Source organism: Epinephelus lanceolatus, chromosome 2 (genome assembly GCF_041903045.1).
Source record: "Epinephelus lanceolatus isolate andai-2023 chromosome 2, ASM4190304v1, whole genome shotgun sequence".
Lineage (NCBI taxonomy): Eukaryota > Metazoa > Chordata > Actinopteri > Perciformes > Serranidae > Epinephelus > Epinephelus lanceolatus.
The window spans coordinates 4,702,521-4,726,516 of record NC_135735.1 but is presented as its reverse complement, the minus strand read 5'-3'; the positions used below and the strand labels follow the sequence as shown (position 1 = coordinate 4,726,516).

At 41.3% G+C, this 23,996-nt stretch overlaps 1 protein-coding gene across 2 annotated transcripts in view; it reads left to right on the top strand.

Annotated features, from left to right (window-relative positions):
• Nucleotides 1–23,996, top strand: part of adamtsl3 (ADAMTS-like 3) — a 321,378-nt gene that overhangs the window by 246,201 nt on the left and 51,181 nt on the right. The window contains exons 10-15 of one of the 2 annotated variants that reach the window (XM_033626208.2): nt 3,376–3,487; nt 3,637–3,775; nt 7,076–7,126; nt 14,166–14,376; nt 16,298–16,445; nt 22,596–22,680. In XM_033626208.2, coding sequence (XP_033482099.2) covers nt 3,376–3,487; nt 3,637–3,775; nt 7,076–7,126; nt 14,166–14,376; nt 16,298–16,445; nt 22,596–22,680 — 746 coding nt within the window. Of the gene's footprint in view, nt 1–3,375; nt 3,488–3,636; nt 3,776–7,075; nt 7,127–14,165; nt 14,377–16,297; nt 16,446–22,595; nt 22,685–23,996 lie in introns of those variants that run through there. The other variant, XM_033626216.2, reaches the window with a different exon arrangement.

Genomic DNA, 23,996 nt, shown 5'->3' with positions numbered 1-23,996 from the left:
AGCTAAACCAATAAAATCTGTCCGTGATCTCATAGTTGATCCTGATAAAGGCCATGTATATCCCAAAACCTATTTATGCTCATACATACAAGGACGGTAGAGGAAATACCCACACACCAATGTAACTAGGATAGAAAGCATCAAAGAGGTCCACAGACTGAGGTCTGTTTAAGACATCCCTGCACAAAAAACGTGCTCAAAGTGCAAAAAATCCTAAAAAGTCAATACTGTATAGGCAGCAGCAAACGTTTCAGTCCTTGACTATCATCAGTGCTCTTCTACCGTCCTTTCTTGTTTGTCTATTGCAGCGACGCACCTGAGACGAACTTCTTTGTTGCCCTAAGTAGACGCAGTTCCACAGCAGCCCTAAGACTTTGCAGTGCATACATGTAACCATGGTAACACACATGCACATCAGTGAGGGTATTTTGCCTGATTACAAAGCTGTTAAAACTGCCGTCGTTGTATCCGACTGTGTCTGTTCATTAAGTCATTAAAAAGAAAAGTGTGTGACAGTGATCCCACTGTGTGAAGCTCCAAATCATGACGATAGCCAACAAGACGCCTTCTTCTCATCCTCTGTGTGTGTTAGTGATCAATTATAACATGCAGTTGATTTGCAGTCTAATAATAACCTCCTCCTAATGCTTACCATCACTTATTTCTCTCTGAGCTCTTTGTGAAACCAAAGAACAGAAATAATAACGCTGTAGTTAACATGCGCTCCTTAAAAATGTAGCAACACATCGAGGCTGTGATTAGCACATGTAACACACAGGTGAGTGCGACGCAGCAAGAAACAGGAACAGTTCATTTCCTGTCTGCTGAAGGTGCTGTCACACCTAACCTGTTTGGTTCATGTATAATGAATGAGGTCAGTTTGCGTGGTTAGTGCGGTTCATTTGGGCTGGTGTGAAAGCTGTCAATCAAACCCTGGTGTGAACCAAACATTTGAACGGAGACCACTCGAAAAAAAAGAAAAGAAAACAAACCAACCACAGGATTTTATGACAGCAGATATGTGATTTTAGCAACAGTCACAGAGACTGATGTGAACAACAATTTTTGAAATTGGTCCAGTACTTGATGAGCGGGCAGCAGCCGCGGGACAGGTTGCAATGGAAGCACACGGGGCAGCTACACATCATCACTGTGTGCTCATTTAAAGTGATTATTTTCACCACTGACAGGCTCAGATTGTTATTGTAAGTGTTTGAAGTGTCTCTTTACCTTTCACTTGATCCAGTCTGTTTGTTACTGCCTCGTTAAGTGGAAGGCTCGTTCTGAAATATGACGAAATGTCACTTGTTGCAGGAGAACAACAATGGAAATGTGTGTGAGTTCTGGAAAGAGTATAACAACCAGAGTAGTTTATAGAAAATGTATTTTAGTGTCGTCTAAAAGATTTGTATTTACCTAATTTCAACAGTGAGGCTCAAGTCTCTGAATTCGGTCGACACCCATATTTATTTCAATAAAGAGAGACTTGTTCTGAGAGAAAATAATGTTTATGTACATGTGCACGTAAGTATGAGAAACATAAAAAGTCTTTGGCGATTAGACCCCATCATGATGTCATATATATTCCAGGAGGGTGGTAATGGTGGTGATGAGATGAAGAGGGAGCTGAGGATGTAGATGTGAAGAGGAATGGGCTTTTGATGTGCCTGTCCTGGGCTCTGGAGAAGGTGACTGGAGGTGAATGCTGTGGAGGAGGGTGTGACGATTTTGCGAAAATGACAGCTGACAGCAGCAGAGAGGAGAACAGATTTAATGTTTGGCAGTAACGATATGAATGGCTGAGGGAAATCATGGCAAAGTTTAATTGGCTGACTAGGAGAGGAAGCGCCATAATCAGCTGACTGGTGGAAGCGGTGGGACAGAGAGAGAACTGTGGATGAATATACTATGAAGGAAGTCTTCCTGATTGAACTCACACTGAGCTTCATTTGTGACAGAGAACACAGGCCTTTCTCCTCTGTGGGCACAGGGTCACAGCACCCACAGGAACACCATCAGTCTCCCAGCTTCATTGCTTTGCTGCTGGTTCACCCTCTGCTGCTTTTTTTTCTCCTCACGTGTGCACGCTTGCTGGACACTTGGATCACTACGGACGAGCAGTATGGAGATATTTTGTGGTTTCAGTTATGTGTTTTTGGACGTTTGCATCTGGGGCGCCGTCAGCCTCCATTAGGTGGAGTTGTGTTGCTACCTCCTCTCCCCTTAGATCTCCGCAAGTGTTGTGAGGACTGTAAAACTTCACCTGAGCCTCCCTCGGCATATGGGTGAGTAGATAATGGCTGAATTTTCATTTTTGGGTGCACTATCCCTTTGAGATAATACCAAACTATGTTTACTGTAAACTACTCTGGTTATTATACTCTCTTCAGAACTCACACACATTCCCATTGTTGTTTTCCTGCAACAAGTGACATCTTGTGATATAAGTGAAAGGTAAAGAGACACTTCAGACACTTACAATAACAATCTGAGCCCGTCTGTGGTGAAAATAACCACTTTTAATGGACATACAGTAACAAAGTTCAGTTGCTCCATGTGCTTCCATTGCAGCCCGTCCTGCAGCTGCCGGCCACTGCCCACTCCCTCAATACTGCACCAATTTAGAAAATGGTTGTCCACATCAGCCTCTTTGACCAATTTACACAGGCAGATAGGGTCCACGTTGAAAAATCCTTTAAGGTGACTTTGTCTTCGCCTTCATGGTTCTGAGGTTTTGGAAGAATCTGCTTGAGGAGATCAGACCAGCATTTCAGACTTTACACTCTGTTTTAAAATCTCTGCGTAGAACTAATTCAACAGACCTGCTTTTACCTTCTGTGCTTGTTTCTTATCTTTTATTTATTTACATGCTTTTGTTTGCTGTATTGTTGTACATCAGGTGTGTACAAAGTCCTACACCTGGAGTGTTATGTGCTGAATGGAGGGCAGAAATAAAAGCTGTAATGTGACTGGAATATATAACACCCTGTCTAACCTTGGACTGATGAGGCCGGTGCTTGTTTTAGTGTTGAATTCATATTGGAGCTGAAAGCAGGTGACAATAAAGTGAATCTTTAGTGACAGGAATGATAAAATTAAGGTGAACTCTGTCAGAACTGTTTGCCTACCAGTGTTATAAAAATGTGGGGTTAGCTTTTACTTTCACTTTCACAGGCGAGCATGTCGTTGACCAACAGTGACTGACAGTCCTGCACAGTATTTAACATTCTGCTCCTTGATTCTGTTTAGTGTGATTCTTGACTGAGCTCAACTCTGCCTTTCTTTCCTCTCCTATTGTGTCCCCTGATCTCCTCTAACACTACTCAACATAACAATGTTCTTTTCTACTGTTCATTCACTCTTCATGTCGTGCAGATGAAGTACGGAGGCTCCAAGGACACCGTTGTCCAGTTTCTTTTCTACCAGCCAATCAGGTACCAGTGGAGAGAGACTGACTTCTTCCCCTGCTCGGTCACCTGTGGAGGAGGTGAGGTGACCGTCAGTCAGCTGACAGTATCTGTAAACATGTGTCTTCGTGTTTGAGTATTGAATTAAAACTGTTTCAGATTTTATTGATCCTCAGCTTTTGTATATTGTGATTCATCTGTTGAGCCTGCGTCTGCTCTCCTCCCCCAGGCTATCAGCTGAACTCTGCAGAGTGCACAGACATCCGATCCAACCAAACCCTGCCGGATCATCACTGTAACAGCTATCCTGAAAACACCAAACCCACTCCAAAACTCAAGGAGTGTAACATGGACCCCTGCCTAGAGAGGTAGGATCATTACAAGTTGGATTTTACAGCGCTGACATCACAAATAACAACATTTCAGTGACATATTGACACCATTGCACCTCTTTGTACCGACACAGTGCAAACAAGCAACATTAGATTGTTTCAGTTTTCCCAATGAGGATCTCCTAACCTGCTCCATGCGTCAGTGAACAGGCTAAAACAGCTCACCCTGGCTCTATTTTAACAAAGCTTCCCCACCTATTTTCAGAGTAACAGCAAGTTGTTCCTTAGGCTCAATGAGGACATCGCAATCTTTCCCCTTGTGCCACCATCAGACCACACTATGGCTGCCATAATATTTCCGTGTCAACCACCCTGTACAAAGTTGATTGTGAAGTAATGGCCAACTGCTTTCATTCTAACTTGAAAGCGACAATGCTCATAACTGAACGTGACCAGAATTGTACCAGAGTTTCTAAAAGTCAACTTTTCATCTGTGATTCCTGGCTGGATGTGTTAAGTGCTCCTTAATATGGTTAGCGAAAACTAAAGCCACTTTGTTAGTGGACAAAAAACCCACTTACATCATGCTACTGCTGCTGCCGTCATGTCCATGAGATTAAATTGACACACCAGTAAAAGAATAAAGACATACTACTGCAGAGCCGTGTACACAGCTCTGGTCTACTGGCAATGGGAAAGGAGTCTGTCGCCTATGTTTAGCAAGTTTTCCCGTGTTTAAATAACCTGCATATATGTGCTAATTTGGGTAGAAAAAAGCTTTAAAGGAAATGACCACTTTAGAATGAAAATACAGACAGTACTTACTCACCCTCATGCCGACAAGAAGTCCAGTGCAGAGTCCTGCACAGGTCCAGTTTTCAAGATCCGCCCTGCCCCGACCCGGCGACGTACAAACCCGCACCCGAACCACAAACCCGCGCATCAGGACAATTAGTACCGCAACCCGGTCCGACCCGTTGAAACACGACCTGCAGCCCGACCCGTAACCCGGATTTAAAGTAATCATTTTGGGTCATATTGGCTGAATATTGAACAGCATATCGCCACAGTTAAGGTGCCAGTAAGTAAACAACGACCTGAATGAAGCGGCTCTCACAATAAAAACCTGACTTCAGCTCCATCATCAACCCTCTGTGTTCTTCTCCCATACGAGTGTAAAAGCACTCGTTTGTTACGTTTAATGCTTTTAAACTTTTAATCTATGTAAAGGAACTTTACATGTGTAATAATAGACTTACTTTCTGTCCAGAGCTACGTTCAGCAGTTACGAGCCGTCACGTGTTTTTAGAATCCATCGAGGAGAGAAGTAATCCATCAGGGAAACACTTCAGAAACATTATAAAGTGATAGTTGTACGTTTTATCCACTTATTTCTCAAATACCTAAATAATTATTTACTGTTTTGGAAGCGGCGCTTGTTAGATGGTGGCAGCCATGTTGATTCTGTCGTCCAATCGCAAATTGTGTTATTAAATGGTGAAACGCGTGTAAACAGCTGAACCAATGACCGTTGCGAAATAGCGGAGGCGATCCTCAGAGAGTAAATAATGACCAAGATAGTTATCTGTACTTTACCGAACTAATGACTGATGTGTTTATCTAAAACCCGCGATCCGACCCGCATGTTATTTTTTCCACCCAGGTCCGAACCCGGGAAAAAATGTTTTTTTAAAAACCACCCACAAATCAGCTGTTTTTGCGGGTCGTTCAGGGTATCGGAGGATAACAGCTAGCCAGATTTTTCCATACACTTGAAGTGCAAATGTAATAAAACTCCGCTAATGCATTTCAAAAATGTCAGAATGGCTCGTCCATCGTAATCCAAGTGCCCTGAAGCTGCAGCATACAAAATTGACTTGAAAAGACATAATTTACTCCACTTCTATAGCATAATTTCTCACCATGGTCAGTTAGCCTGCAGGCGTGCTTTGTTTACATGGCAACTCGTGCGAGACTCAAGAACGTTCAGAGACGTTCTCGAGTCTCTCGATTACGACGGACGAGCCGTTCTGATGTTTTTGAAATGCATTAGCAGGGTTTTATTACATTTCCAAAATGATTTTGGACGTGAGTTCCATGCACTTCAAGTGTATGGAAAAATCCGGCTAGCTGTTATCCTCTGATACCCCAAACGAGTTTTATGGATTAAAAAACCACACTGGACTTCTTGTCAGCATGAGGGTCAGTAAGTACTGTCTGTATTTTCATTCTAAAGTGGTCATTTCCTTTAAGAGCAACATGCACAGGCATCAGAAAGGATAATGTTATGTATTAGGTTAGCTCCAAGTGATATGAGTGAAAAATGTTAACAAAAACAAACGAAAACAACAAACCAGTTGTGTTTTAGGGAGTCATTGCTGTATTTCCGTTTCCAACTGATTTTTAGGCTCCAAATGTGGGTGTTGTGCAGCGACCTGTCAGCAGGGATAGTGCTGTGAAAAGCAATTGTTTTTAACGAGACATTGCTGCTATTTCAGTGGAGACTGTGCTCCCCAAAACTGTGTATTTTAAGCCAAAGCATTACAAAAACTTACTTTTAACTTGAAACCATCTTGTGATGGGATCACTCCAGCCGCAATACATCAATCTGCAACTTAAAAAGAATGTGCACCAGCCACCAGGGGCATAAACTGGGGGTGGCAACATATAAACACCTGGCAAAAAACTCAAAACTGCTTCTGTGGTATTTCCCGCAACAATATGTGTCACCAGGATCACATTTTGCTGTGATGACACACACAGACTCACAATATAAAGCAATACCTTTGTGTTACTTTCACACAAGCCTTGTAATGGTATTAGAATAAAGATAAAAAAAAGCGTTTGCAGAAGGACTCTTTGACTTTGTTCATAACAATATGCAGCAGCCTGACAGGTTACACTCTGGTTTATCCCTGTTACCCCCCCAACAGGGTTTTTTTGGATCGATCTGATCGGGTAGAGCTCAGATTTGCAGGCTGAGTCGAAGCATTACAATTTTCACACCTGCCAGAAAAAGTACCAGTATGAAACAGCTGATTATCTCCTGAGCTCATCACAGTACTTCTTTTATGACAGGCCGGATCAATGGAGGATTTAATCAGTAGGCTAAAGAGCAGAAATGCTAAATCAGCAGCACAAAGCGTTTTCTCTTGACACTCCTCCACCACTTCATCATAACCTTGAAGGCCAGAGTGCTCTTAATGAGCTCTCTGTGTGGGTGCACAGTTATCACATATGCTTTGTCAAGATTCTTATGACCATGTGACTACGGCTGCTGTCTGACATAACAGTCTCATAAACTCACAGTGTGTTGTGGTATTTTGTCTCCTCCAGTGATGGATTCAAAGAGGTGATGCCGTATGATCACTTCCAGCCTCTGCCTCGGTGAGTAACTGTTACAATCCTTCATCCTAAAAGCTACAAAACAGAAGATCACTGCTGTTTTTCCTCTATTGTTTCACATATTGCCAGTGTGGACAGGGTGTTGGCGAGCTGTATCACAGGAAATGAGTGAGCAGGAAGTGCTCAGTGATATGATGACTGGTTTGAATACATCCACTGATGCACCCTGTAACCAGATGTAAAAGGAGTATCAGCATAAAGGATGTAAATGAGAGTTACAGAGAGTCATTTGAACACGTTAAACTTTCGGGGAGAGAAGCTGTAAATCCTCCACCAAAGTAGCTGGGAGGAATTTATCTACATTAAAATGTGACATGACAGCTCCCCCAAAGCTGATTTAGCCTCACAGTTTCATATTCCTAGTTTAAAATAAAGACTCATTTTTTATTGTTGATCTTTTCATTAAACTGAGCTGTCTATGCAGTATAAAGACAAAAATTCTTTTGAAATTGGTGCCACATGACCAGAGGGAACAGAGAGAAAAGGCTGCAGAAATTGGCTTTTGCCCAAGAGGTAGAAAACCAACAACTACCAGATCACACTGCATCGCACTGGACCAATAAACGCTCACACTGGTGGGTGACATAATAACGCAGCTTGGCCTTCTTGACACAGGAAACAATATGGCGGCCAGCTGGTGACAAATGAACTTGAATGACAGTTAAACAGTGAGCTCAAATATGTTTCTGAAAACATTTGAGGCAAGAAATAGGCAACACAGTGACAGAATCTTTGTTCATATTTGATCAGCCCTGCTTAGTTTTGCAGTTTTTTTACAGTACAGGAAACAATATGGCAGCCGCCTCCTTCACAAATGCTCATATAACAGAAAACAGAGCACTAAAATACGTCTCTGAAGACATTTTAGGCAACAAACATGCAACACAGCAACAGAGTCTTGGTTTATATCTGATCAATGCTGCCTAGTTTTACTGTTTCATCTGATTATGATCTGAGTTGATGACTTCAGACTTTCTCCAGCTCAATGAGATGGAAACTCAAGTTATTTTATTTGGACAACAGCATTATTTCTCCTCATCTTGGCCCTTTAATCCTCTCTGTTAAATCTTGGAGTTCTGTTTGATTCAGAGTTGAAGTTTGACAGACAAATCAATCAAGTAGTAAAATTAAGTTTCATGCAGCTGCGCATCATTTCCAAACTCAGATCAATTCTCTGTACTTCTGACCCGGAGAAAGTCATCTACGCCTTTATATCCTCCCGCTTCAACTCTTGCAATGTGTTGTATTATTCAGTCGTGTTTATCACGTCCTCAGCTAGTCCAAAATGCATCAGCAAGAGTTGTAACGAGGTCAAAAAAGAGGGAGCACATTACCCCTACTCTTGCCTCCTAACACAGTCTGTCTATTAGCTGCATGATACATTTTAAGATTCTGATGTTTGTCTACGAAGTGTTAAACGGCCTCGCCCCCTCTGACATCATAGAGCTCCCCTCTCCCCTTATGTTTGTCCTAAGATCCAGGACTAAGTGTTACAGGGACAGGGCTATCGCTGCCCCAGATCTCTGGAATTTTCTTCCTCCACCCTCTGTTTCTCCCCCTCCATTGAGACTTTCAAAAGTCAACTTAAAACACACTTTTACTCACCAGCCTTTAACTGTGCGTAATGTGATTGTCTTTTTTGCTGTTACTGTAAAAACACTGTGCTATATGTGCAATAATGACAGTAAAGATTATGGCGTCATTACTGTCATTGTTATTTTATTGCTTTTATCACTCAAACTTTTGTACTACATAAGTGCTGCATAAATAAAGTTGACTTGAGAAAGCGAAAGAGACGGGTCTCTCTCTGCACATTGTAAATTATGGTGTCCCGATATAGCAGTATTGACGATAAACGTGATATTGGAAAGTGAAATACTGATATCATGTTAATAAACACATCAGATAATATCATGTAAATAACCCAGTGCACCTTACATCATATCCTTTTCTTTCTGTTCTTGCGTTGTCTTCCTCCCCCCTGCCATCTGGTTGTCTTTTCACTATCCATTAAAGGTATACCATGCAGGGTTTCCTAAAAACAATATAAAGACTCATATAGAAGTAATCCCTCTCAATCATGACTTATGACCCACTCTCAGTTAGGGCTGCAACTAATGATTATTTTCATTGTCGACTAATCTGTCAATTATTTCTTCGATTAGTCGACTAATCATTTTATCAAAAATGTGTTAAAATGTTGAAAAATGTCGGTCTGTCTCTCCCAAACCCCAAAATTATGTCATCTAATGTCTTGTTTCATACTCACGCCAAAGGGTTTTAGTTCACCGTCGTGGGAGAGTGTGTAAAGCTGCCAATATCTGAACGTAAGAAGCTGCAATAAGAGTATTTTGGGGCACTTTTATAGTACTACTCGCTGAAAAATGACTCAAACTGAGTTAGTCAACTGACAACTGAATTAGTCGCCTGCTAAAATAGTCACCGATTATTTTAATAGTCGATTCGTCATCGATTAGTCGACTAATCGTTGCAGCCCTACTCTTAGTGTGTAGTGGCACATTTTCTGCAGAGACTCTGCCCTCTGCCTGTATTTATTTATTTTCTTTTTATTTTCTGTGTTCAGGACGTTTGTGTGCGTATATCCTCACAGCATTTTTATAAAAAGGTAGCGACCAGCAGACATCCAAGAGACACAGCACTGAAAAAACACAAATATAGCACGGTGAAATGCCAAACGAGGGTGAATCTGGAGCTGGCTTTGTTTTTTCACTTTGCCAACAAGTGTGTTTGCAACAGTAACCAGCAATCCTGCTTAGTATATCTTTAAGTGTGATCGCTCTTTTTATAATATTGATAATAATAATAAACTTTATTTATATAGCACATTTTAAAACACAGTTGCAAAGTGCTGTACAATAAAACGAAACACGTTTAAAACACAAGGAGAATAAAACAAATATAATCATTAAATGTCACTTTAGTAAAAGATAAAATAAAAAAATATAATATGTAATAATAATAATAATAATAATATAATAAAATAAAAAATAAAATAAAATCAAGATAATAAATGGGAAGTAAAAGCAATAAAATAGACAGACAGATCACTGTACACCTGTGTACAGTTATGATTACAGAGTCTGTGTTTACCTCCCTACACTCATATTTTAAGTGTGATTCATTTGCCAAACAGGCAAAACACAGCATAAACAATGTTAAAGGTAAATGTGACTGATAGCATTATCATTATTTTTTAAATTCCCACGCTAACAAGGGGAGAACATGCAACCTCCACACAGAAGGGCCCCCCCACACTAAGGTTCGAACCCTCTTGCTGGGAGGCAACATTGCTGCCAGTGAAAATCTGATATTGTGCCAGCTCTCTTCTAAACTGTAATTACTTTCTGAGAAACAAACTTTGCCAAAACTGAACCTGATGTTTCAGTTTTTGAAAAACCCACACTGTCCTCAGCACTTCAGCATAACTGTAAAAGTAAATAGATTATTCTTCTCTACCGTCCCTTCGACCAAAAAAAAAGAATATTGAAATACCTATTCCCAACCTGCTGCCATTTTACATGCAGAATGAGCAAAAACAGAGTAAGTTCTGTTCCACAGCAGCTGTCTCCCAAAGTAAAGCATTACCCATCAATCAACGTAGGGGTCTCTCCTCTTCAGTCTGACTTCATCTCTCCATTGGGGACAGACAGCGCTCCAGTTTTGCATATGATTTTATTTTTTTTTAATTCTAGGATTCATCCCAGAAGTAGTTGGCTGTGTGCTCTGTAGATGTGGTGTTCTCAGCTCTGTGAGCTCAGCTCCTGGCTCAGCGGTCCCATCGGGTGTGATTGGTGGTGACTGCTGTCACAGGGAGAGAATGATAATAAGCCATCATTTCCTTCAGGCGTGCTTGGCTGTGCGGCGCGCTGCAGCTGCACACCAGCATATGTTCTATAGCATGTTGGATCAGAGCTGAGAGCGTTTGTTCATGTGTGTGTGTATCTGTACTGGAGGTGTGAGGCTTTTCCCCACAGGGCCCTCTTGACTTTAATCTCCACTGACATGTTAAATAACTGTTGAAATGTTTCAGTGCATGTATGTCTAGATTATCTCTGACTTATTTGCACTGGATACATTTTTACTGTGGTTTGTCTGATAATAGCTCTGTAAATAGTGCACTATTGTTTTTATACATATACTCATTTGTGTCCACAGTATAAAAAAACTGGCCCTTGGTTTGTGTTTTGGGAGCTTAACAATTGTGGAAATGGCCTCGTTTCAATTTATGACAGGCGTCTGATTCCATGATTTATAGGTTCATTTGTTGTTGCTAGTTTCCATGCCTGCCTGAAACCTCCATGCATTTTTAAATCATTTAATTGGAGTGCCGTCCTTGTGATGATTTAATGCTCTTGTCTTTGAGGTCTCAACATGCAGATAATCATATCAGGGTTGAGCATCTCGATGCATTATCATTCATGTTTACATGGTGCAACAAGGTGCAACAGGAGCAAGGCTGCTGCCAGCTGTGTGTGAGGGAGTATCATGGGGTAAATTACTGACTGCTGATTGTAAAGTTTGTTTAAAGTGGACTCGACATTAGCTGTAAAAAATCATATACTGGGTGATTTAAAGGTCCAGTCCTTGTTTATAGAAATTGCCATGTTGCACCGCCATGTTTCTACAGTAGCACAGAACGGAAAAACCAAACACTGGCTCGAGATAGGGCCATTTGTATTTTCAGGTCAGCCACACTCGCGCTGCCCCTCCACGACGAGCCGAATAGCCTCTGCAAAACACTTTTATTTTTAGTGATAAACTGCTTCATTCTGAGTTTTTACCCGTTTAAATCACCTGGTCCGTTTGTTTTATGGAGGAAGAGACCTCTGTGAATTTGTCTCCCAGTAAAAACCTCCTGAACATCTGGATCTTCATTTATCCAACCTGGTCTCACTCTGAGGTTGTGGAACAGTGGTGCTTGGGCAGCGACTTCTGGTGTCACACACCGACCAAAAAGGCTGTCCATTCACACTGACATGATATGCAGTCGGTCACCGTTCTTTTGTAACAGAGCCTGGTGGCATCAGGGGGAAATGTGGCGACACAAGAACATCAGTTAAGGGGGCGAAAAGTAAGAAAGAAACTTTCAACCAGGAGGCCGGTGATCACTTCCTGTAAGATCGTAAAGCCAAACCTTGTTCTTTTTTCCTAAACCCAACCACGTGCATGTGTCGGCAAAACATAACTATGCGTGTTTGTTGTCAAAGGAAAAAAACTTAAATTCATGATGCTACAGAGACTGTACGCAATCTGTGCATTTCCTGTGAAAACAGAAGCATATTTTTAAAACATATGATGCATGTTACAAACTGAAATGGACATGGAATCCCAGAACGTCAACAACCAATGCACACAGGGTACCAAGATTTTCAGATGGGTTTAAACACCTGAACTCTGTACAAACGGTGAAAATGAACTATATCGCTTATGGAAATAAGGAACTCTGGACGGCACTCTGTCAGAAGACGCCACTCGCAAATATCAGCATGGGACTGAGCTCGAAATGGGATGGTGCCGGTGTGTATTTCCAAAGCGCTGTCAATCACAAAGGGGTTCAGCCTTTTAGACAATTCCTCCAATCATCACGCAGACACTGAGCATCCTCTCCCGCCTACCACTCCATTAGGTCCCAGGGAAGCTGAGCCTCCCTGGAAGTGACCATTTTGTCGCATTTATCCAATGAGCGTCTCGCTTTGCTGCATGAAAAAAACCTGCTCAGCGCTGTCTCATAGGAATGCTTGGAGGCTCCGCGTCCACCGTGCTGACACGAGAATGTATGACAGGGAGGTCGCGTTTGAAAACTGGTGATAAATAGCTGACGTTTGAACATCATAGTCATGATGTTAAATGCATCCTAGTGCACGTTTAATGCATTGTAAATTCTTATTTTAATGTAAATTCAGTAGTGCATATTTGACCATTTCTTCTATGAAATTTTAGGAGAAGTTCAGCCTCCCTTGTCTCAGAGCAATCGCCCCTGGTATATATGTCAGTATGTGACAAGGTCGGAGTGATAATGTGAACACTGAAGGAATCCCACCCGGGAGAATTTTCAGCTGGTTGCAGTCTACAATCCTCACCACTAGATGCCGCTAAATCCTTAAAGGAGATCTTCATTGTAACGGTCCTGACCAATATTTAACGGCTCTATTTTCAAGTCTGACACTGTGGGCCTTCTGACAGAATCAACACAATCACCCCTGGCCTCGACCCGTCCACAGGGCAATTATCTGTATATGAAAGGATAGCGGATCGTGTGAGTGTTCCTGGGATGTTACTTGAACTTTCCAGCCTTTAGTAATGAAAACATATTGCTATCAATATGCAGTATTTTGCAACATGAAGAGTTTGTTATTTCTGGATTTTAATGCTGACAAAAAAATTAAAACATGATGATTCTCAGGCTAAAATGATCAGTTTTTGGAGATATATAAGCAGCATTGTCCCTGATCATTTCTAAGTGGATTTATGCACATCTGATAATGACATGATCTTCTGCATGTATAAGTCGCACTGGATCTGAAAATGTACTATGTGATGATAATGTTCAGATTTGTCTGAGTTATGGCTCACAGAGGGAATGTGATTTTGACGCAAATTGCAAAAACTGGGCACTAAGGGGTTTTAAAGTACCTTAATTGCCTCCATAAGCTGTGTGTCACAGCCACTGCTGCTGCAGCAGCTGCTCAACATGTTGGTGATCAGCCCAAATCAGCGGTCAAATTAAAATAACAAATCTCCAGTTGTTCTCAGAACACCAACATGCACCTGTTACTTTTAGCTCATACAGTATCTCTGCTTCATGTCTCTCCCTCTGTGCTCCCACTTCAGCTCTCCATCAAAACTGTAGTCTAAGACAACATGAACTTGCTTTAGGAACAAAAACATCCAGATATTTTAAATGTAGGTCTCGACACTATAGTGTCATCAAACGTTAAATGCATTGTTTAATGTTTTGAGAAAGCGTTAAGTGAGCTTGGCCCCTGTTGTGTGTGTGCAGCTGGGAGCAGGGCCCCTGGACCCAGTGCTCGGTGTCCTGTGGTGAAGGAGGCGGCTGGCAGGATCGTAGCGTGCTGTGCGTGGAGGAGGACACCCAAGGACAGTTCTCCCAGGTGGAGGAGTGGAAGTGCACCCACTCCCCTCGACCTACCACCCGACAGATATGCAACGTCTTCGCCTGCCCTCAGTGGGTGGCCATGGAGTGGTCACAGGTCAGTGAGTCTGAATTATAAAGCACCAATTGGTTTTATTTGGACGTATAAAATCCACCTGTTTTCTCTTCAGTTTTACTTTTGTCTCTTGTGTTCCTCTATCACTTGGAAAAAAATGAAGTCTTGGAGATCACTTTTAGAGCTGGAATGATGAGTACATTAATCGATAAGTCAACGGAAAATTAATTAGCAACAAAAATGATAATTAATAAATCATTTAAATCAGTTATCAAACAGCCAGAATCAAATGGTAGCATTGTGTGTTTCTGCAAACCACAGTTATGCTACCTTTGTTCATTTTTGTGTTTCATATGAAGCAGATATGTTAACACTTGATGTTTCTTAAGCTCTCAATTGTAATTTTTATGTAGTGACAATGCTGTGGTTATGTTTAGGCACATGACCCACTTGGTTAGAGTTGGGAAAACATCATGTTTGGCTTAAAATATCCAATTTGGTTGTCACAAACATGGTTAGACAGCTCTTTAAAAATACTTTTTTTCTTTTCGGCTGAAAATGTCCTGACAACTCGCAAAAAAATACAGGTTTTGTTTCCACAAACACAGCTGAAAATATCCCAACCTCACATTAAAGCTTTACGGTTTTGTTACCACAAACAAGCTGATAATGTCCTGACATCATGTTAAAAATATCCAGTTGTTTTGCCACAAACAGATGGTAATTTCCTTATGCTTGATTAAAAAATACTCAGTTGTTTTGTCACAAACACAGCTAAAAATGTCCCAATGTCCCGTTAACAATATTGGGTTTTGTTGCCACAAACACAGTTGATAATGTCCCAACATCTTGTTAAAAATAACCGGCTTTGTCGCCACAATCACAGCTAGTAATATCCTGACGTCTCGTTAAAAAATACTCAGTTGTGTTGCCACAAACCAATTGGAAATGTCCTGACATCTGGTTGAAGAATACCAAGTTTTGTTGCCAAAAATATAATTTAAAATGTCCTGACATCTTACAAATGAATAACGGTTTAGTTGACACAATCACAGCTGAAAATGTCTTGACATCTCTAATCAGAATAAGAGTCAGATATGTTTTATTGATCCCTTCTATTGTCATCTTGTCATCACAAACACAGTCGGAAATGTCCAGACCTCTTGTCAAAAATACTCAGTTTTGGTTGCCACATACGGTTGGAAATGTCCCAGTGTCTTGGTTAAAATTAGGTTTCATTGTTTGTTGGTCTCAAACAGTGGTCTGTCAACTACATCACTTTAGAAACACTGATATGACACATTTGAAATGTTTTAATGTAGCACATCTGTGGTTTACAGAAACGTCCTATCCCAGTATTTTATTCTGGCCACTGTGCTGCTGATTGCTGCTTTCCTCTGTTTTATATCGTTGTAAATGACAGATCTTTGGGCTTTGGACTGTTCAGACATTATAAGCAAAGCAAACACTTAACCTTGGACTCTGGAAAACTGTTCTAAGCATTTCCACTATTGGAATTTTGTAGACTGAACGATGAATCACTTAATCCAAAAATAATTGGAGTTTAATTTTGTGGTTTCCAACCTGAGGGTCAGGACTCCCAGAGGAGGAGAAAAAATCAATCTGAGGGGTAACGAGATGATTAACACAGGAGGAAAAAAGAAAAAAAAATATTTCTGCTACACAAAGTTGAGTTTATTGTTACAGTCTTTTTCCATTCCTTCAACATTACTGAATCATTTCATTTTATTACTATTCAAATGGGCTCAGTGACCACAACGGACTTATAAACTGGTCGGATCACAAGTAAACTAAAATGGTAACACGCCAAAAAGTTTGCGAAGCACTTTATAAATCGTTAATAAAAATAACTGTTACACACAACCTCAATCACTGGAACTGACTGATGCTGCTTGTGAAGTGTATAATATGTGAGGTAATGTGAGTTGTCATCCCACTGCAGTGCACAGTGACGTGCGGACGCGGCCTCAGATACCGTGTGGTTCTGTGCATCGACCATCGTGGGCAGCACATCGGAGGCTGTGATGTGTCACTGAAACCTCACGTTAAAGAAGACTGTCTGGTCCCTATTGCCTGCCACAAGCCGAGAGGTAGGACACTTATTATTGACAGAGAGGTGTGTGTGTGTGTGTGTGTGTGTGTGTGTGTTGTCTGCAAACCATGGATCCATTACATTTGCACAATATTATGTAGCAGATATGTTGAGACATTAAGTTTCAACTACACTAATGTGTAGCTAAGTGTGGTCAAAAAAACACTTGATTATGGTCGGAAAAAGATCATGTTTTGGCTTAAAATACACAGTTTTGGGGGCATAATCCTGCTGGAAAAGCAGCAATGTCGCAGTGTAAAACAGCCACTTTTTGTGGCACTAACCCTGCTGGAAAAACAGCCACTGGTCACTACAAAACACTCATGTTTGAGGACAAAAAGGTGCTGGAAAATCAGCCGCACATTGCTAAAAAAACACCCACATCCGCTGCCGGAAACCAACAGGAATGACTTAAGAAAAATCACCGGGTCACAGTGGTCTGTGGTCACACCATCCACCATCCCCTCCACTATCTGACCGATATCTGATATTCCAATATATGACAACTTATTTGGCGGATAACGATTACCAATATCAATATATCCACTTTTTTCACCAGCTACTTTCATTGATCATCAAGTCTCTCCTGTAGTTGGAATTAGCATGGAGATGGAGATGGCAGATATAGACAAGAAACACAACACTTTGTATGTATTATTGTATGTATGTAATATTCATTCATCGTGTTGGCTGTGTCTAATAGTTCATTTTAAAGCTGAAATCGGCCAATACTGATGACATGCTGATATTATCGTGCAGCCCTACCCTGCACCCCACGATGAGAGTCAGCTCCTAAACTACCTTACTTAAGAGACGTTAATAGGATATGTATGAAACTTGTAATTGTAATGTACAATGCCAGCATTTTTTCTGGCGACTGGGCGCTTGAGGCATGAACACAAGCTGTTTACAAAAGAAAGGGCGTTTTAACTTTTGGTGGGGGGCACATATGAAAGCGGGGGTCCTCTACCAGAATATTTTGAGCATCAAACAGTTAATTTCCTGTATTGCTGTGAATTTTTATGCAACAATTTGCATCTTTCCTGCATCAATTTATGGTGTAAATGTCTTTGATTTTGTCAAAGTAAAAGTCCCCTGCTACTTTTATGTTTATAAGGGATGAGGGGTTGACTAGTACTCATACTCCGTGTACTGTAAAATTCTAATTAAAGGCCTAGTCCCAATTAAGCGGCCAGTCCCTTTTACTTGCCTGGTGTAGCTACATATTGTCACAAATAAAGGCCTGTCTCAATTAGAGGCCTGGTCTGGTTGCCAAACAGTTCATTTTAAGCTTCAGTTCACTGTTGGCTACCCACTTGAGCTAATGTTAGTTAGCTGTGTAGATCGCACATATAAATATAATATTTAAACTGGAGATGCTACACATCGTTAGCTTGGTTCAGTTCATCTTACTAAAACCATGAGCACCAGAGAAGACCATAATTTATTCAAATTTACCGAAAAAAGCAGTGACTTCTGCCAAAGCTGTCATAAACTCTGAATATGTCAATACCTTGATTACCTGGAAAGTTATTTATATCTCTTTAGACTGTAAGTGTTCGCTGATCAAAAAAGTGTAAAAGAAATTAAAGGCCTGTTGAGTTCAGTGATTTAGGCAAATAGGCCAGCTCAGTGGCCTTGTGGTAGAGTGTCCGCCCTGAGACTGGGAGGTCGTGGGTTCGAATGGGACCCATTGCCTCCCTGCTTGGCACTCAGCATCAGGGGTTGGAATTGGGGGGTTAGATCACCACATGATTCCCGAGCGCGGCACCGCTGCTGCTCACTGCTCCCTCAGGGGATGGGTCAAATGCGGAGAACAAATTTCACACATTCAGGTGTGTGACAATCAGTGGGACTTTACCTTTACCTTTACCTTAGTAGTTTCACGGTATTCTCTATATATTGTGGGGATGTGTCCCTTGCGTCTCCCCCAATCTACACATATGGAAAAATGGAATCTTATATTCTTTCTCATTACTATTTCACCATACTTAAACACCCTCATCATTATATATTTATATATGATATATTTATATATGTATATGGCTTTTACATTTTTCCAGATCAGTATAAAAAACTTGGCATTTCATTGGATACCTTTATTTATCTGAACTCTAAAAAACACATAGCAGCACTGCAGCAACATCTGTACTGTACATTTGGTACAGAACTACATATCCAGACCATGCAGTACTAAAACATTATATGTACAAGCTCCATGCTGATCCACAGGTTGATTTAAAATAGAAGCTGAATAACATTATATACTGCAGAGCATTAATATAATATAACGTGTTCATATGTTTTTTTTTTCCATGGGTCCTGTGTGCACGTGTATGTTCTCCTCAAGTGTGTGATATATGGTGGTCTGAACAGCACTGCAGTTGTGACTCAGGGCTCTTTTCAGTCACGCTGAGCGCATTAGCTGTGGTGGCGTGTGTGTGTGTGTGTGTGTGTGTGTGTGTGTGTGTGTGTGTGTTGTCCTCAATGCCCACAGTCACCACCTTCATCATAAAAACAACAGCCTTCATTTGCATCAGCCTCCATCATATGGCCCTAATTTATGATCCGTCCTCCGCCGCAAACGAGCATCCCCGCTCATTAAACTGCTGGATTCTTTAAAAGCTCGTCAATTTCTCCCAAAGAAGCTCGTGGTTCTGCGTACGTGTGCGCTGTGTATTTCTGAATGCCAGTTAAGAGCTTTTTTCCCATAATAATAGAAGTCTGTTTTAGACTCAGGCCAAACTCAGTTACTTTGCTCTCTCTGACACACACAGACAAACCTTAAACTCTGAGCCGTGTAAAAAGGAAACACAACATTAGGGACTGTTCAAAAACATTAGGGACTTTTAGACTGAAGGGAAATTGTTTTTTGTTAGAAGAGTTCTTTCCTTCAGATTTACAAATCTCTCCTGTGAGTAGAGCTGCAACGACTAATCGATTGTCAACGATTAAATTAATCTGTGACTAATATAATGATGATCAATTAATCAGTTGAAATAGTAAAACATACAAACATCACAATTCTTTGATTCTAGCTTTTTAAATGAAAAAAATTTTGGTGACTTCACTCCTCAATGACGTTAAACTGAATATATTTGGATTGTGGATAAACAAGAGATTTAAAGACGTCATCTTGGGCTTTTGGAAACACTGATCGATTTTATCGTTTATTGACATTTTATAGTCCAAATTATAATAAATAATATAATAATAACAACAACAATAATAATAATAATTAATCAAGAAAATGATCAACAGATTAACTGACAGTGACAATAATCATCATTTTGGCATTTGGCATCATTTTCAGCTTTGTGTTAGCGCTACTAGCCGGGCTAACACTGCTAACGGTGCCAACAGAGCTACAAGTTGTTGTTGGGTCGTGGCGGTGTTGCCAGCATTAATCTGCAGTGAGTGGTGCCATGACCTAACGTTAGCTCCCACCTGACCCGGCTTGTGCGCAGTGCAATAAAATCAATCAATGACGCATTTATTTGTCCCATGAAATCATACAATAAGATTTCAGTGAAACACAGTTGTTAGTTCCATCAAAATGAAATAAACATGAAGAAAACAAAGAAGAGTAGAAAAATTAACCTGTACACCCACATATGTAACCAGCCAAAAATATTTTCAGCGGTTAACAGACTAACAGTTAACCGTTGACACCCCTAATCCTGACAGTAGTGCATGAGATAGATAAGCTTTGAAAACAGTTATCTTCCTCTGCCCCCTCATAGTGCTTCTAATGGCATTTGCAAGAATCCACCATGCTACGATACGCTTTGATTTGGCTCAGCCGTTTTCAACGTGCCGTCCAGGTCGCAGTCTTTCTCATTTTACAGCTAAACAGTGTGCTAAAATCTGTTTGTGAAAACATTTGAGGTGAGAAACAGGCGATGCAGTGACAGAATCGTGATTCACTGCCTAGTTTGACAGTTTAACTGCAGTTCACGAGCAGTGATCAAGACTGTTCTTATAAGTTCTTTTCATTTCTAAATAATTAAAGAATTTTTAGAAAAATACAGACATTTAAAAACAAATAAATTCTTAACGGGATTATTTGTAAATGAAACTAAATGTTATTTCCAGGGTAGCAGCAGTAATTTTTACAACAGCAAAGTCACTATAAATAATATTCCTGACATCACAATACAGAATGAATACGGAGCTTATCAGTACTACAGGCTAAAGCCCCTTTTACACTGCCAGATTTTCCGCAAATGTTGGGCCGTTTTGCCGGCAAGCTGCAAGTGTTTAGACACACAGAGGCGGGATGGCAAGTTGATCCAAGGTGCCCAATTTTCCGCCTTGTAGGGTAGACATATTGGCAGAACCTTTTTAAATTAAAAAGACAGAGGTGACCTTCCGCAACGGGAGGGGCTGTTGAAGACTTGTGGTTGCACGTCTGTCCGTCCTGGAAGAGGGATCCCTCCTCATTTGCTCTTCCTGAGGTTTCTACCGGTTTTTCCCCGTTAAAGGTTTTTTTTGGGAGTTTTTCCTTATCCGCTGTGAGGGTCCTAAGGACAGAGGGATGTCGTATGCTGTAAAGCCCTGTGAGGCAAATTGTGATTTGTGATATTGGGCTTTATAAATAAAATTGATTGATTGATTGATTAATTGTGGGAGGAGCTGTTGATGACGCCGCACGTGTGACCCACTGGTGATGGATAAACAGGAAACAGCTGATAGCAGGAATTAGCGAGCAGCTAGTAGCAAGAGGGAAACACAAACCTGACAGACACTGTAAAGATGAGCAACTGGGGAGACAAGGAATAGCGCGCCCTCCTTGCCCTCGCAAACGAAGAGGCCATTAACCGTCAGATGACGGGGACGGTGAAGAACGGGCTGACTTATGAGAGAATCGCCGAAGGACTGACCAGCCGCGGCTTCCCTCCCACGTCACTGTTTACGTCACACGCTGAGCTACACGTTTTGTTGCTCACGCCCCCCATTGCCCCGAAAAAGGCACATTCTGTATAAACAAAAGTAGGCAGGTGGCATTTTGCTGCACTCCCCGATTTTGTTTTTATACTGCCAATGCTGAAAAAAGACTGATTGGGCTTTCCTGTAAATTTGCACAATTCCTATTTAAAAAGGGCTTCTGATAATTTTGCCCCAGGGGCTCATGTAATGCCAGGTTTCCGTACCTATCCCTGGTCTGGATGTAGTGACAGTTTTAGCAAACATGACAAAGAATTATTTATATAAAAGTTACCAACTGTAGCTTTCAGTAAAGTGTGAGGAAACATGCTGATCGTGGATATTAAGCCAATAATTTGGAACATTAGTTGTATGTAATGTGCTTTGCATTGAGTAGTTCTTAATACGAACTTGGTGGATGTTATCCCACATGGTCACTCACCAGCAAATCTTTTTTCTCAGTCAGACATGAACATTTTCTCTCCCCCACCTAAATCATTTTCATACAGTCCCTTATTATGGTTGATTTGACAGTCTTGGTTGTTACCCAGCACAGCACACAGGCACAGTTTTCAAATGCTGCCAGTGTCGACTGAGAAAAGCTATTTCTGTGCATCATGCATAACCAGGCAACAATTGGCCACAGCCTCGAGTGCCATACATCCAGAACTAACTATGATACTGTTGATACTGTGTTGTCAGTTGACTGACAATTTGTTCCCAACTTTGCTTTGACTAATGACTTCCTGCAAGCTCACAATTTGCATTTTTTTTTTTAAATCACATTTACTAGAGAGGAAATCGTTAAATGCGCCCCGTACTGGAGGTTTGAAGTGAAATGAGCTCAATCAAGCCACTTTTTTTCTCATGTAAATGAGCTCATTTTCTCCTGAGTGGATGGAGCAATTAACTCAGGCACAAATAACTTAGCAGCGGTTTTAATCAATATCTTGGTGTTGTCGTTATTCATCAGATGTTCTATATTATATGCAGTCTGTCCGTGCCTACTCATTTCTGCTCTGTCACTCACCTCCTGCTGGGAGCTCCTGCGAGGACAGCTCTGAATCCTGCTGCAGACATGATGACTCTCCCAGGTTGAGAAACCAGTTAGGTCCAGTTAGAACCAATTTCCCACTCTGAGGTGCTTGATGAATCCAGGCTCTGATCACTGTTGTCACACTGGGATGACTGGAGTGTAACTAATTTTCTGTCTCTCTGTCAGAGTCCCTGCCAGTGGAGGCCAAGGTGCCCTGGTTAAAACAAGCCCACGAACTAGAGGAACAGCACACTGCGACAGAGGACCCCACGTGAGTACACACACTCTCTCACACACCCTAAAAGTGATTTTTTTATACATAATTACAATTTTTACACTTAAGACACTGTCTGTGCACACAAATGCAATGTGAACTCACCACAGAGCTGTAAAATCTGACTGACAGCTGATTCAGCTGTGACGGCTCAAAGGACAGGACGTCTAGTTTCCTCGATTCCTCTCCTCGCATCTTTTTCTTGCATCCCCTCATCTTCAGGGGTGGGTCTAAGATGCAAGGAACAGACTGAGGGACATGGGTGCAATTAAGGAAGTCTCTAGGTGTTTCTCAAAGTCAAGGAACGATCCTTAAATGAATTTATGAATTTCAAAGATGTTACGTCATCAGATCCCGTCTAAGGACTGTTCCATTGTCAAGGATCCTTCAAATTATACAGAGGACAGAGTCCTTCCCTCAGAGAATTTTCAAAGATGCATGTGTGTATCCTCAGTGGACATAAAGTTCCCACAATTCTTTGCACATGATTTGCAGGAATTGAAAGCGGGGCCTCCTAATGAAATCTGTGCCAGTGGAACTCGGCAGGATTCGTATAAAACATAAAAGTTTGTAAATGAATCATTTACACTAGTGACGGAGTGCTAAGTGTCCATGTGATTCTGACAATACTGCTTACATTTGTTCAAATTGTACAACAACATTAGAGAGTGCCAAAATTATCACAGTACCCTGAAACCCCCTCAGTCCCCAGAGGGTTAATGACACACACCTGGGGACACTCGCTAGCCTGTTCCAGTGTGTGTTGATTGAATGCTTGGAAGGACTCTTGCCTGGCCTCTGTAGGATCCTTCCTTGGGGGGACCCATCCTACTAAGAGAAACACCATTTCATAGGGGTGTAAAGGAACAGCTACACTCTTAAAGGGATAGTGCACCCAAAGATGAAAACGCAACCATTATCTACTCACCCATATGCCGATGGAGGCTCAGGTGAAGTTTTAGAGTCCTCACATCACTTGCAGAGATCCAAGGGGAGAGTAGGTAGCAACACAACTCCACCTAATGGAGGCTGATGGCGCCCCAGATTCAAACGTCCAAAAACACATAATTGAAACCCCGACATAAAAAGTGAAATTGAAACCACAAAGTATCTCCATATTGCTCGTCCGTAGTGATCCAAGTGTCCTGAAGCCCCGACATTTTTCCAAACAACTTTTTATTTTGTGGTTTCAATTATGTGTTTTTGGATGTTTTAATCTGGGGCGCCGTCAGCTTCCATTAGGTGGAGTTGTGCTGCTACCCACTCTCCCCTTGGATCTCCGTAAGTGACATGAGGACTCTGAAACTTCACCT